At 36.8% G+C, this 14478-nt stretch overlaps 2 protein-coding genes across 2 annotated transcripts in view; one reads left to right on the forward strand and one right to left on the reverse strand.

Annotated features, from left to right (window-relative positions):
* The window catches only part of LOC134678818 (protein archease-like), a 233500-nt gene that overhangs the window by 77733 nt on the left and 141289 nt on the right, over positions 1-14478 (forward strand). The gene's annotated exons all lie outside the window — the stretch shown is intronic.
* LOC134678099 (uncharacterized) overlaps positions 1-14478 on the reverse strand; it is a 36629-nt gene that overhangs the window by 17196 nt on the left and 4955 nt on the right. The window contains exons 2-6 of the mRNA XM_063536548.1: positions 11385-11527; positions 10939-11033; positions 5419-5552; positions 4912-5061; positions 3435-3584 (exon numbers count right to left, since the gene is read on the reverse strand). Of these exons, the coding sequence (XP_063392618.1) occupies positions 3435-3584; positions 4912-5061; positions 5419-5552; positions 10939-11033; positions 11385-11527 (672 nt within the window). The remainder of the gene's footprint in view (positions 1-3434; positions 3585-4911; positions 5062-5418; positions 5553-10938; positions 11034-11384; positions 11528-14478) is intronic.

The raw sequence follows: 14478 nt of genomic DNA on the forward strand, positions 1-14478 counted from the left end.
TATTAGATAACATTCATAAATTAGGTACAGACATTCGCGATGAACACACAAATAAATAAACCGGATTGGAACCCGGGACCCTCTGATTTGTCGGTAGGGTCAACTTGGCTGGCATAAAGTGACAGTTCATTACCAACGATAGCAGCCAGCCATTCATTTTACTATGGAAATTGACTATAACACCGACGCGTTCGTACAATACTAGTACGAAGCTGCGCTGAAATGGAATGTTACCCTTACAATCTTCAGTGACTGCGCCCGCGTTAAGCCATCCGGATGTAACCTTAATTTAAATGTATATTTAAAACCGTATATTTTATTACGTATATTTGTTGCTAAAAAATCAACAAAAAAAAATGATGAAGATCAGCGCTGACTTTTGGGTTAGCATTTATGCTGAGGCTGAGACCATTTCGTGGTAAACTATTTATTTATTTTATGTTTAACTTTCTTTGTTATTCTTTACTTGTGTATGTTATAGTTTATCACGAATAAATGAGATGATTTATGATTTTAAATACATACCGTGTCATATTTTACATCGGAATCATGAGAGCCTCAGACTACATGACGGACGCGTGCGACAGCATCACATGCGTCGTGGCGGGCGTGGGGAACTCGCACCGCTACTGGCCAGTGCTCGAATACTTAATATTATTTGAAAGCTTATTGTTCTTTTAATTATTTATTCCCCCTGAGACAATTCAATGATCCCGAAAGAAGCGAGCAACGGCTACGATTTTTTACTTAAACTTAGAAGAAACTGTAAATATCGCACAATTCGCACTCTTTCGAGCGCAGCGGTGTGTGGTACATTCATTGCAAACATAAATCTCAATTGGAAGCATAGATTTAAATAATAAAAACCGGGCAAGTGCGAGTCGGACTCGCGCACGAAGGGTTCCGTACCATAATGCAAAAAAAAAACAAAAAAAGCAAAAAGAAAACGGTCACCCATCCAAGTACTGACCCCTCCCGACGTTGCTTAACTTTGGTCAAAAATCACGTTTGTTGTATGGGAGCCCCATTTAAATCTTTATTTTATTCTGTTTTTAGTATTTGTTGTTATAGCGGCAACAGAAATACATCATCTGTGAAAATTTCAACTGTCTAGCTATCACGGTTCGTGAGATACAGCCTGGTGACAGACGGACGGACGGACGGACGGACGGACAGCGAAGTCTTAGTAATAGGGTCCCGTTTTACCCTTTGGGTACGGAACCCTAAAAAACTGGTCACACAGATGGTATATTGGGCACCCAAGAGTTTTTAATCACAATACTCGTAGCTCATTTTACACAAAGGCACTTTTGTGATAATCCCTATTACTTAGGTAATATTATAAATTAGAAACTATAATGCACTATAATGTAACTCTGCCTGTCACCTATTAGAAAAATTCACTAGTTTGCAAACCCGCAATCTTTGCACACGCAGCTTAAGCGGGTAAGTAGGTATGTAACCTTTTTGAGCAAATGTACTAGAGTCTGTGCGGAAAGAGAAGAGTCGTGGGATTTGAGGGCGCGCCAGTGCTATTTTATGGTTTTTGCTATGCTGACAACACTGGTCACGTGATTATAGTACGACACTAAAGGTCATGATACTTGAATCCCTTTTGTTCCGGTTTTTTACCACGGCTAAACGGAACTAAACGGAGCCTGGTGGTGGTGTCGGCTCGTCAACTCAATCCTCTGATTTAGCGCAGGCACTAGTTTTCTTTTTAAAACACTTGTTTTTATATCGCAGATACTAAAAAGTGACTGCGATTGACAAAACTGCTAAAACTAGTTAAGAATCTGCCCAATACAACTGTAATTTTAGTACCAAACAAGATACGAGTCTCATTTATGTACTGCCTAATCTGTGCAGTCCAACAGTTATTAAAACCGGGTAGATCGGGTAGAAATTGGGCAATAGAACTGTAATTTTATCTGGGATATATTTCACCCATTGTAAACTTGACTTGTTATGTGTATGTGTACATTATTAATAATAAATATGAATATGAATAAAAATAGTGCATAAGTAGGTAGGCCTTATTGGGATATGTCCGGTTCTCTCATCTCACGATATTTTACTTCGCCGAAAAGTCACTGCTAAATATGAAATATAATTTCGTAACTAAAAGAACCTACAAATAAAGAAATATTTTATTAGAAAAAGTTTTATTCAGAACCTAGTAAACGAACTTACAAATAAAGAAATATTTTATTAGAAAAAGTTTTATTCTTTGTAATCGAAGTCTGAATTAAAATATTCAATGTCACTTATGTTTGGGCTAGCTTCAAAACAACCAGGGACACTCATAGAACTATCTTCATCTGAACTGGATGTGCTTGAATCCGGCACGTAGATTACGAATTCTTGCATATCACCTACTTAGCGGTCTTTTATTCGAGATACCGTAGGTACTTTTACACAATCCTGAAAAAGAAATTACATATAAATATGCATAAAATGGCAAGTATCAAGCCTATTTGTCAGTTATTTTAAAGATCATGAATGACCTGCATATTTATGAAAATTAATATATTTTGAATGAATATACTTACCGATTATGTACCGGAGACAAGTTACTTAGGGGGCTTATTAAATAGGTAATTATTTAATATTAAATACAACATTAATACCTGCGAATAGCGGAAACACGTACCGCGATTTTTTGTAAGTCGATAGTCGGCTTTTAGCCGTTTTCTTCCCGCTGACAAAACCGAACAATGTTAAATATAATTTTCCTTGTGGTTTTATGTACGGTTTTATCGTGTTTTGAAAATATTTTATACATAAAACTTGCGGTTTTTGTTAATAAAAATATACATTGACAGAAGTTTGTTTACTTTTTACAAGACAGGTGTCAAAGGTTTGATTGCCATATAAAATTTAAAATGTTAGTTCCCGTTTCTGCCACGACTCTTCTCTTTCCGCACAGACTCTAACAACATATTATATGTATAAATGCAACCTCGAATGTGACTAGTTGTCCTAACTGGGCACTGGGCGATGCCCCTCGATGCGACTCCAAACAGCTCTCCCCGACTATCTACAAGTATTAAAAGAGGTGACAGTAACAGTTGTTAAGGTTACTTTCGGATTGCGACTGCAGTAGCGTTGGCTGGTGCAGCGATGCAGTAGTGGGAACGGACAATGACAGTGTCAATTTCCTTCATCAGTTGCCCTTATCACTTTACATCTCGCCGTTTTGCCGCTTTTTTGTTAAAACAGAGCATTATAAAATGTACCCGTGTACAATTTAGTAGCTTTGTTCGCGGATTTAGATAAATATTTGTAAGTAGGATACAATACTAAGAATTTGTCATTCAAATATTTTAAAAGATTTTTGTTTTTAATAGAAAGTTTCCATTGACATTTTCATTCTTTTCATACATTTTCCATAAAGTAATTTGGGTAATCCTCCTTGCAGCGTAGAGCCCCCTACTGCGGTATCAGCTGGTCGAAGGGGAAGATATTAGCAATCTTATTGGCAGTGTCAAGGAAGAGCTTGGACACAGTTCTTTCGGCGTAGGGCTTGGTGGCACGAAGGATCTCCTCCCGACTTTGATTGATGGCTTCGTTCGCCGCATCGCCTGGAAAATAATATAATATTTTGTTATTATTCTTACTTATATCGTATTGTAAAATTTAAATAAAATGTTTCTTAATAATAGTCGGGTATATTTTTCTTGTATTCCAATATATCGCCTATTTACGAAGTTTTATTTCCCTTATATACTTATACAAATAATATTTAACTTTCCCACTTTTCATCATTTTATGAAATTTCAAAAACGCTGCAATAGTTAGCTTATTTGTTTAATACATATATGTATTGTGTCGCTCTACGAAGTTTCAAGTCATCATCATCTCAGCCGAAAGACGTCCATTGCTGGACAAAGTTTCAAGTCCCTTATTAAAATCGTTTACAAACTTGCACTTTTTTTACCCCTAGAGAATTACATTTACAAAAACGTCGTAATCTTTTTTCTTATTTTCTAGTATTTTATTAAGCCCATCACTCAAAAAATGTTTATTCCCGATACAAACCTTCTACCCCCGTTTTCACCACCTTTGGGGATGAATTAAGACGAAACAGGAGCTGAGTTTTAAATATTTTAGGTAAATATACCCGTCTAAACTAAAAAGGTCCAGTCTCTCCATTGTCATACTCGTACAACTTGTGTTGTTATTGATTGATTTTATATGTAATGTCACATCACATACAACATACAAGTCTTGAGCTAAGACGAAACAGGAGCTGAGAGGTTTAAAGAGGAGAAAAATCGAGGTTTCGTACTCGACTGTTTCCTCCTCCAAAACTTAACTAATCGTAACCAAATTTGGAAATCTAAATTATTATGAAATTTTCTGTGTCGGACCGTTTTGCTATCTTGGCAAATTGATATCAGTTTTGAATACTACGCCTCTCATTGCGGCATAGTCAATGAGGTTATTTTGGCCATTTTTGAAGGGCTCTAGCGCCTTAGATAACAAAAATATGAAAGAAACAAAACGGTCCGACACAGATATTGACAATATTAATCTGTATTGAAAAAATCATTGCTCTAGCATCAAAACCCACGGAGGAAACAGTCGAGTACGTTTGTATGGAGAAATGACCACTCCTGTTGGCTCTTAAAGAAACGCCGTTATGACTTTTCCTGTACCTACTTTAATATATATTATCTATTTATGTGTTTTGACGTGATAACGTCTTATAAATAAATCGATTAATACCGGTATCATGCACAAAAAAGTGTCACGTTGTGGACAGATCTCCATGGTAACGTTGCATAATGTAATGGTAATGTTTTCTTATGATGTTATTACGCAAAATTATTGTCCGTATTTGTTATTATTTTTATTTCCAAGCTTAAAATAAAATGTATAGTTGGTAGTCGGTGGTGAGAGACGCACCTAGCGCCTTGTTGCCGTCGAAGAGGCCGTCGAGGCGCACGCGGTAGTCGCGCACGTCCAGGCGCACGTCCAGCGCCGAGAACTGCAGGTACTCCACGCCCTCGCGCTCCACCAGCTGCGAGTGCAGCACTATCTCCGTGTCGCACTTTACTGAAATAACATCGCACACACGCACTATTTATATTAGCTCAATGAAATTAATCAAATGTGCTAAGTACTCAACTACTCACACGCGTATACATATAATACGAGTACCTACAGTAGGTACATTTTTAATAGTAAAAAATCACAAAATATCTTTAACTACAGAAAAGTCTAGACTTCCCAATCGTGTAAAGAAAACGCTTACACCTAGGTTACATATTTATGGTAGGGACATAGGTACATAGTTTTCGTTTCATCATTAAAATTTGTTTTTTTTTTATTAAACTGAAGTGGACATATCGAAGCAACGCAAGAAAAACCCCTAGGAGAAGGACGGATGATATTGATAGGTCATTTACTTACTGGCGTCAGCGACGATGGTGCCAGCGCCGTGCAGCGGCAGCACGAGCAGACGCGCGTCCAGCACGTACCGGCCCACGAAGTGCAGCCGCGGGAACCGCACGCGCGCGCTGATGCGCAGCGACTCCAGGTCCACGCTGTAACACACTCATGTCAGGCGTGTCTCACTCCGCGATTTCGTCGCTTTACTTACAGGTGGCTAAAAGTACATCCGTTCGACCCCAATTTTGGGGTTTGCCATGGTCGCGCGTGGCGCTGTCGCCACCTAGCGGCCATATCTGTGCTGATCGTAACAGACGCGTTTTGTTAGAGAGTGAATCTTCTGTATCTTAGTACTATTATTTATTCTGTGCTCATGTTAGAGTTTCTGCGAAAAGAGAAGAGTCGTAGAATGTATTGGATCCCATACATTTCACGACTCTTCTCTTTCCGCACAGACTCTACATCTTGTGTGTGAGACAACCTGCTCTACACCCAGGCGCGGATCCACCGTTGTGGGCACGGTGGGCATGCCCACAACCCTGATAGGGTGCCCCATTGATTCCCTGAGTAGAATTACGCCGATTTTTGTTTCGCAGACGCTTTGGCAGAGGAACATTTGGCAAAATTTCATTATGGACTGTATGATATTAGGCAGGCGGGTTCATACCTAATATGGACAATATTCTTGGTACAACTTTTCAGCAATTATTTTGGACTTGATATTGTCTCCAGGGTCTATAAATACCTCAGAATCATCGTTTAGTACTAATTCGCTTTAGACGAATAAAGCTTAATTTTTCGTTAGTCAGGGCACAGAGTGTCCATAGGTACACGGTACACTACTGTACCTCCTTTTTATTAAGTTTCCGTAACCAAATGGTAAAAAACGGAACCCTTATGGATTCGTCATGTCTGTCTGTCTGTCTGTCCGTCCGTATGTCACAGCCACTTTTTTCCGAAACTATAAGAACTATACTGTTGAAACTTGGTAAGTATTCTGTGAACCGCATTATGATTTTCACACAAAAATAGAAAAAAAAAACAATAAATTTTGGGGGTTCCCCATACTTAGAACTGAAACTCAATTTTTTTTTTCATCGAACCCATATGTGTCGGGTATCTAGGATAGGTCTTCAAAAATTATATTGAGGTTTCTAATATCATTTTTTAGGGTTCCGTACCCAAAGGGTAAAACGGGACCCTATTACTAAGACTTCGCTGTCCGTCCGTCCGTCTGTCACCAGGCTGTATCTTACGAACCGTGATAGCTAGACAGTTGAAATTTTCACAGATGATGTATTTCTGTTGCCGCTATGACAACAAATACTAAAAACAGAATAAAATAAAGATTTAAATGGGGCTCCCATACAACAAACGTGATTTTTGACCAAAGTTAAGCAACGTCGGGAATGGTCAGTACTTGGATGGGTGACCGTTTTTTTTTGTTGCTTTTTTTTTGTTTTTTTTTTGCATTATGGTACGGAACCCTTCGTGCGCGAGTCCGACTCGCACTTGCCCGGTTTTTTTCTAAACTGAATAGTTTGCGCGAGAGACACTTCCAAAGTGGTAAAATGTGTGTCCCGCCCCCTGTAACTTCTAAAATAAGAGAATGATAAAACTAAAAAACATATATCATTTACATTACCATGCAAACTTCCACCGAAAATTGGTTTGAACGAGATCTAGCAAGTAGTTTTTTTTTAATACATCATATAACTGCAATTTTATTATGTTACTTGCTGCTACAGAACCCTTCATGGGCGAGTCCGACTCGCACTTGGCCGCTTTTTTAACCATACTATTTAGTTATCATTTAAACATCTGGCGAAAACTGCATGTTTATTTATATTGGCATACATTCTTTTTTAGAGCCGAAAAAACAATCTGTACATTTCTAAATATGGTAAATAACTAATTGTTAGTCATATAGGTAAGAAAATTCATTTTTTTAAGTTCACGAGGGTAGTCTATCGTTGGTATAGTTCTTTGAATACCGGCAGTGTCCACAGGTTATACTTATATGTAGTGTCAGTAGTGTGATCGAGTGCCACTTGACAAAAACTTAATGCCAGCTTTTAATATACTTATAGCCGAAGGAGTTTTTTAGTGTAGTTATCTATCTAAGTGTGTATAAACTGAAATAAATCGCTTGCAATCCCTCAGCGAATTTATTGGTCTGGGAATCATCAGGTAATTCAGGTACCCTCGACTCGCACTTGGCCGATTTTGGAGTGGCTGTGACCACAACCTTTTTTGAGGGCTGGATCCGCGCCTGTCTACACTCACCAAACATATGCTTTGCGATGATCTTACGACGAAATACGACGACTTTATACGATTAGTTACCTCTGGTTAAATGCAGAACCCTGAAAAACTTGCGTAGCCCAAATTGTGGGCAATTGAAGAAGTTATAAATATAATGGATCTATAATCGATTTTATAACAGTGAGAACCTATAATTGGCTTTGTAATTATATTGTAATTTCTGGATATATTTATGCCTACGGAAGCCTGGAGCAATAAATACATAATATAATAATAGGCCTTTATAATCTGTGTCAGATGTTTTAAGCAGCATCCTGGTTACTACACTTGCGTTCGTGGCTGTAAAGCCCTATACGAGAGAGGATCCCACGGCCACACACGCGGCAGGTGTATGCTCCCCCGGGTGGGCGGGGGTTGGAGGCCTGCTCGTGGCGCCTCATGCGATTTTCTTTTAATGAGGAAAACCAGGCATCGTCGTGCTTGGATTGACCATCGTGAATAGCACGACGCCACACGGGTCGGTCTTCGGCCATAATATAGGTATAGTGAATATAATTACAGTTAAGCTTTAGAACATCTGTGGACTTTGTCCATACGGAACGGTGGCTTGGACATAAGTATTGCGTGCACGGGATGGATATCAGTCTTCCGTCCTTCTTGGCTTCGTCAGAGGGGGTTGTGGACTTTGCCACTAAAATTTTATCTTTGGATGGAGACAAGGCGAGAATTCCTTTTGCGTCTGATGCCGTGGCGGCTGGGAGGGCTCTCAACCCGAATGCACCGATGCCAAATAAATTGGACCGTATTTTAGACATTCCTCCTGAGATCCAGACGAAGTTGTTTTGTTTTTGAATTTGGAACTCTTAGTAAATTTAATCAATAAAAATTCTAATAAAACTGCGGAATATGTACAATTAAATTTACGCAGGGTCTTAGTAGGTTAACTTTTTTTTTACTGTACGTTAACGCACGATTTCGAAATAAAAGTATGAAATAGATTTACTCATTTAAGGACCAAAATGATGATGATAATGAAATGTATTTCAAGTACCTATGTACACACGTGACATGGTAGCTAATAAAAACAAATGCAAGCATGTACTGGTAGGTGATGTAGGGAGGGTATATTGCGGACGCTGCGCCGGTGTGCCGGCGGCGCACTGCCACTGGACCGTAACGCAACGCTTACGCAAGCTACATTATGATAGCGCGATAATATTACAATAATAACCACCAGATAATACGATGACGCTAAGCTAAAAGTGATCATTTGATGAACTAATTCTAAGAACCTATTAAAGCGTAGGAATGTTGCCGTAATCTCTAAGGGCCTAAAGTTGGTAATTCAGGCAAAGGTAGAATAAATAAGTCGTACCGGGTCAAACAAATCACTGTGTTACGGTTTTCCTGTAGACATACACAAGACTTAAGGGCTATAAAGGTTAATTTTCTTATTTAACCCTTAAAATCCACGTGAAAAGTTCCTCCTTTTATTTAGAGAACTATGATAAAATCATTACTTACATGCCCACAAGCTGTTAACTATTGCCCACAGGAGAGAAAAATGTACAGTTCGCGCGAACACACTAGTTTTCTCTCCTGTGGGCAATAGTTGACAGCTTGTGGGCATATAAGTAATGATTTTATCATAGTTCTGTAAATAAAAGGAGGACCATTTCACGTGGATAAGGGTTAAGTAAGAAAATTAACCTTTATAGCCCTTAACTCTTGTGTATGTCTACAGGAAAGACAAAACAGAGAGATCTGTTTGACCCTCCTAAGTAAATAGCTAAAGTATTTTTTTTAGCCACGTTGCTTATTTTTCACCCCTAACGCTGGTTACAGTATAAAAAGTAGGTTAGGATCAACATTTTGGTAAAATTACATCAAGTTTGAATATACATTGTTGTAAATTAGATTATTTATCCTAACTCTAAAATACCCAGACTGATTCTGTACTTATTAGTAAAATATTCACGATAAGTATGCCAAGTAATTATATGTACCTACTTATTATGCTACTACAAAATTTCATTGACATATGCAAATAATATGTTACGTTTATTACTTTCAAATATGTATAAATGTTTATCCGAAGACATCACTACAAACAAAATACTAACAAAGTTTTCACATACCAATGTATACATATACCTACTTACTAATATTGCCTGGGCAACGAACATAGCAATTACTGGCTTCATATTGAAATCAATTGCTTTCAATAGTGGTAGGCGCTAAACGAAAGATACGATATACAGATATAGGTACTACTCACAGTAACCACAGGTTAACACTTACATCCCTCTAGTATGTACCTATTACTTCTCAGTATTACTCGTACGTGCAACGGAGCAAAAGACTCATATATTTTTTCATTTCTTTAAAAATAATTATCATAAAAAGTCATTAAGTATAAAGTCATTTCATTTGTCCGGTCGAGGTATTTAATTACAGCTAGAAGTTTTTACAAGTTTAGTTTTACTTCTGCTCCGGCACATCGGAGGTACGTACTTTACAAGGTTCATTTGAATGTGTAAAATTAAATTTATAATCAAACTGGGCCGTAGATCATAAGATCGTAACTACTAAAATTTTAAATAGCTATAAAAATGTTAAGCAAAGGAGTGGTAGATTACCAAAAAAATTGTGGGAGATAATTCTTTATTCATTATTTATTTATGTATATATTTTATTCTTTACTATATTTGCTATTTTCATCACTTTTATATAAATTACAAATATGTAGTTGACTCTACTATTAGTCAGTAGACACCCTAATTCCAACCTCGGGCACAATGGAATACCTAGTATAGTACATAGCACCTAATCACCCTTTAAAACTATTCAATAACCAAATATAAATTAAAAAATAAACTTGATACAGTTGATACTTATACTCGTAGGTATGATGAATAATAATTAAGTTAGAGCCACTAAGATTCCATTTAAAGTGACAAAAATACCTATAGGTACTTACCTAATGTTTTCAAATTAATTGCAGAGTGCTAAGTACGAGTAGTACCTACTTGTTCCGAAAAGATACAGTAGACTGATGTTTGAAACAAGATGACTGCGCTATGGTATATTGACATACAAATGTTTCTACTCCATTTTTATTTTTTATTCAAATCAAGAAATTATATTACAAAAAAGGGTCTATTTGTATATTATGTACTTACATCCTATTCTGTATGATGTTTCCAGAGTAGAGAACAGAGAGAATTTTTCGAATGTGAAAGTACTTACAGGGAAGTATATAGTACAAGTACTCACTCGACATTTTTAATGGAGAAGTTCCCCGCGCCCGACACCTGCACGTCCTTGCCGACCGCGTGGAACTGGATGAGGTTGCCGCTGTCCACGATCAACTACAAACCAAAGTTTTATATTTAATATTAAGTATTTACTAACGAGGTATTTTAATACGTTACATATTTATTTATTATATTAACCATAGCTTCGAGATTTTGATTTTGTATAAATGAGAAATACGTTCATGTTGAACGTAATGAACAATAACTAAAAGTTAAAATTCATTAATGTTCGCTGCGTTTAACTTTTTACGTTTAAAAATATAACAATTAATTACGAAATTGTAGGTACCCACCTACTTCAGTATTTATCGAGCTAGAGTAAAAGTTATTTAGAAAATCTAAAAATATGAAATTCTTCATTATTAAACAAACATAATCCCGAGTAGGTAAATAGTACGTACGTACCTCGGGAATGTAGAAGGGTTCTATGGGCGGCACCTCAAACTCCGGTATCCCCTCGGCTAGTTTCGGTCGCAGCCTCTCGATGGATTTCCGAACGCACGAATTGATCGTGCTCTGATCGCGCTTACATACTTCGATATACTCAGCTGTAATGTTAAAATACGTGTGTTAGTAATTAATGATATTTTAGGCTCCTGCCATATGTGTTTATATCGGTTTATCCAGGATACACACCTGTGTATACAATTATTTACTATTTAATTATTTACTACTTTATTATTTAAATGTGTACTTTTTTAAGTTCTTACGTTCTTATTCTCCGGATGGTAATGATAAGCGATTGTAAAGCAGTTAATTTTTCAGTGATAAGCATAATAGCATAGTTTAGGGACTATGTTTTAACATTATTAAAGTAGTAATTATAGTTTTATTTCCTTTATTTATATTTTAACTTAATTTAGGTTGTTATAAAAATGAAAAACCTATAATAAAACAAATTATTTAGCCGTAAGCAACCAAGTCGTCAACCACCCAGACTATTAATGTAGTAAACGAAGCAAGTTGTTGTATGGAGACCCATGCATTAATTCCTCAGTCGATGAAATTTTGCTTGGTTATTGTATAGTATGAGCCGAAATTAACATTATAAATATCCAAAAAAAAACCGGCCAAGTGCGAGTCTGACTCGCGTTTCTAGGGTTCCGTACATAATTCCGACTCACGCTTGACTGCACATTTCTAACAGGTTTTTCTGTCATCTATAGGTAAAGAACTATTTTGTGTATTTTTTTCAAAATTTTAGGCCCAGTAGTTTCGGAGATACAGGGGGAATGGTCATTTTTTGGCTATTTGTATTTTCTTAAATAACTTCGAACCTATGTATGTTTAAATTATACAAAAAATATGTCCATCTTTGGGTTACTAATTTACATATGTGTACCAAATTTCAACTTAATTGGTGCAGTAGTTTCCGAGAAAATAGGCTGTGACAAACAGACAGACAGACGCACGAGTGATCCTATAAGGGTTCTTTTTTTTCGTTTTGAGGTACGGAACCCTAAAAACACTCCTAAGTTAGGTATTTATACGTAAACATACAAATCTGTTTATTTATTTAACGGAGTAATTCCTCCGTCCGAAATTTTTTTTACCAAATAAATTATTGGTATTTCTGCTATGATTTTTTTTATTGTTATGTCATATATTGTTGCAATACGTTACATGAATATTTCCGGTGGAGACGAAAGTTTGAACGGAGCATTTTTCCGTAAAAAATTATTAACGATTTAAGACTTTAGGTATTTACTTAAATACTATTACTATTATTCTTTGGATATTTATACAATACTTTTTATTTATTGATACTTTATCATACTGTAAAGTTTTTTCTGGCTGAGGAATTACTGCGGGGTCCACTACCTTTATTTACTACACTATATAGATAACCACAATAAATGTTCAATAACCGCCTCGGTCAAGTGGTACACCTACATCGGCTACATCTTTGTACCTACATATAGCTACTTACAAGCATTTCAAATTTAATGTTTACTGTATATTTCTAGGTCGGTAATTAACATAGCATCAAAGTTTACTTGTTGAATCAGCAATGTACGATGCACTGCCAATGTTAAGGCCACCCCACACTAACGTCTCCTGAACTAGCGTCTAGTCAACTCTATGACTGCTGCTCGACGCAACGCTGACGCAGCTGCACATAGGGCGCAATTTTCCATAACGCTCACTAGACGCTGACGCTCAAAAAACGCTAGTGTGTGGTGGCCTAAGCACGCGACAATTGTCAGCGTGGTGAGACAGGGACCTACTGACATCTCTATTGAAAATGACTTCAGTTTAAAGATGTACTGGAACATTGACGAGCACTCGATCGTGTACCTTATGGGGTAAATCGTCTATTACTGGCCACCTTCCTATAACTGGAGACCTTATTTATATGTACTTAAAAAAATAACGAATTTATAACCTCTTCCTTTTTTGAAGTCGGTTAAAAATGGTTAAAACAGGAATTCTATTTTGTTTACATACCTATCTCAATTAGACCAAATATCATTAGTTCTAAAAATTTATTTAGATTATGTGAATATTAAATGGAATCTTTTTTTAGGTCTAAGATGTCCAGTTATTGGGGGTGGCCAGTAATAGATAATTTACCCTATATGTATTCCAGATATTGCAGAAATAGGCTGATAGCTTAGTACCTACTTCCTACTTAATTAAGTACTACATTAATCTTGCTATTTGCTTTGCCCTAAGGTTGACTAGTAGAGAACGCCTCATGATATTAAGTTCGCCTCCTGTTCGATTAGTTAATCTTTTGCGCAATAACTTACATACATACATGTACCTAATATTCATCAAAAATAATTGGTTTAAAATCGTTTTCATGTACCCATTGTTACTCAAACAAGCGGTAAACAACAAGCATTACTTATATAGGTACTAGTGAATACGTAATGCTATAGAAGAGGTTACAATCTTAGCTTTATGGGTAATAATGAGTGACCAAGTGATTATGTGAGATGAGCCAACAATGGAGGATGTGGTCGGAGTGGAGCCAGAATGGCGGCCCGGCTCAAGCCCAGCGTTTATCCGCCGCCGCCGCGCCGTATGGCCATCAACGCGCTCTGCGCACTTTTTAAAAATATAACTAATTAAACTACCTTACCTACCTACTCACTCAGGAAGTTACTCGATTCGTTAACCGTATAGTGTTTTTGTTAATATACTGCGGAAAATTACCTGCTCAAAATAAGCATTACGAAATGCAGACCATCGGAATAATTACAGACGTCATCGTCATAAAAAGGATGCATTTTTTGCTAAAACAAAACCAAGAGTAAAAAATTGAATGAATATTTACCTGCTGAATATTTATAAGTTGTGGTATTTTTTACATCTACGGCACCATGCGGCAAGGGCAGCCATTTTTAGATTTATTTTAGTTTAGACTAAGGTTTTTTTTTAGATTGACTTAATCATGTATTTTACTTCATCAAGTAGATACATAACTTAAATAATTATATATATACTTAATACATATTAATTACCATATCAATTTTTAGGGCCAATGTGTTAC

Source organism: Cydia fagiglandana, chromosome Z, assembly GCF_963556715.1.
Source record: "Cydia fagiglandana chromosome Z, ilCydFagi1.1, whole genome shotgun sequence".
Lineage (NCBI taxonomy): Eukaryota > Metazoa > Arthropoda > Insecta > Lepidoptera > Tortricidae > Cydia > Cydia fagiglandana.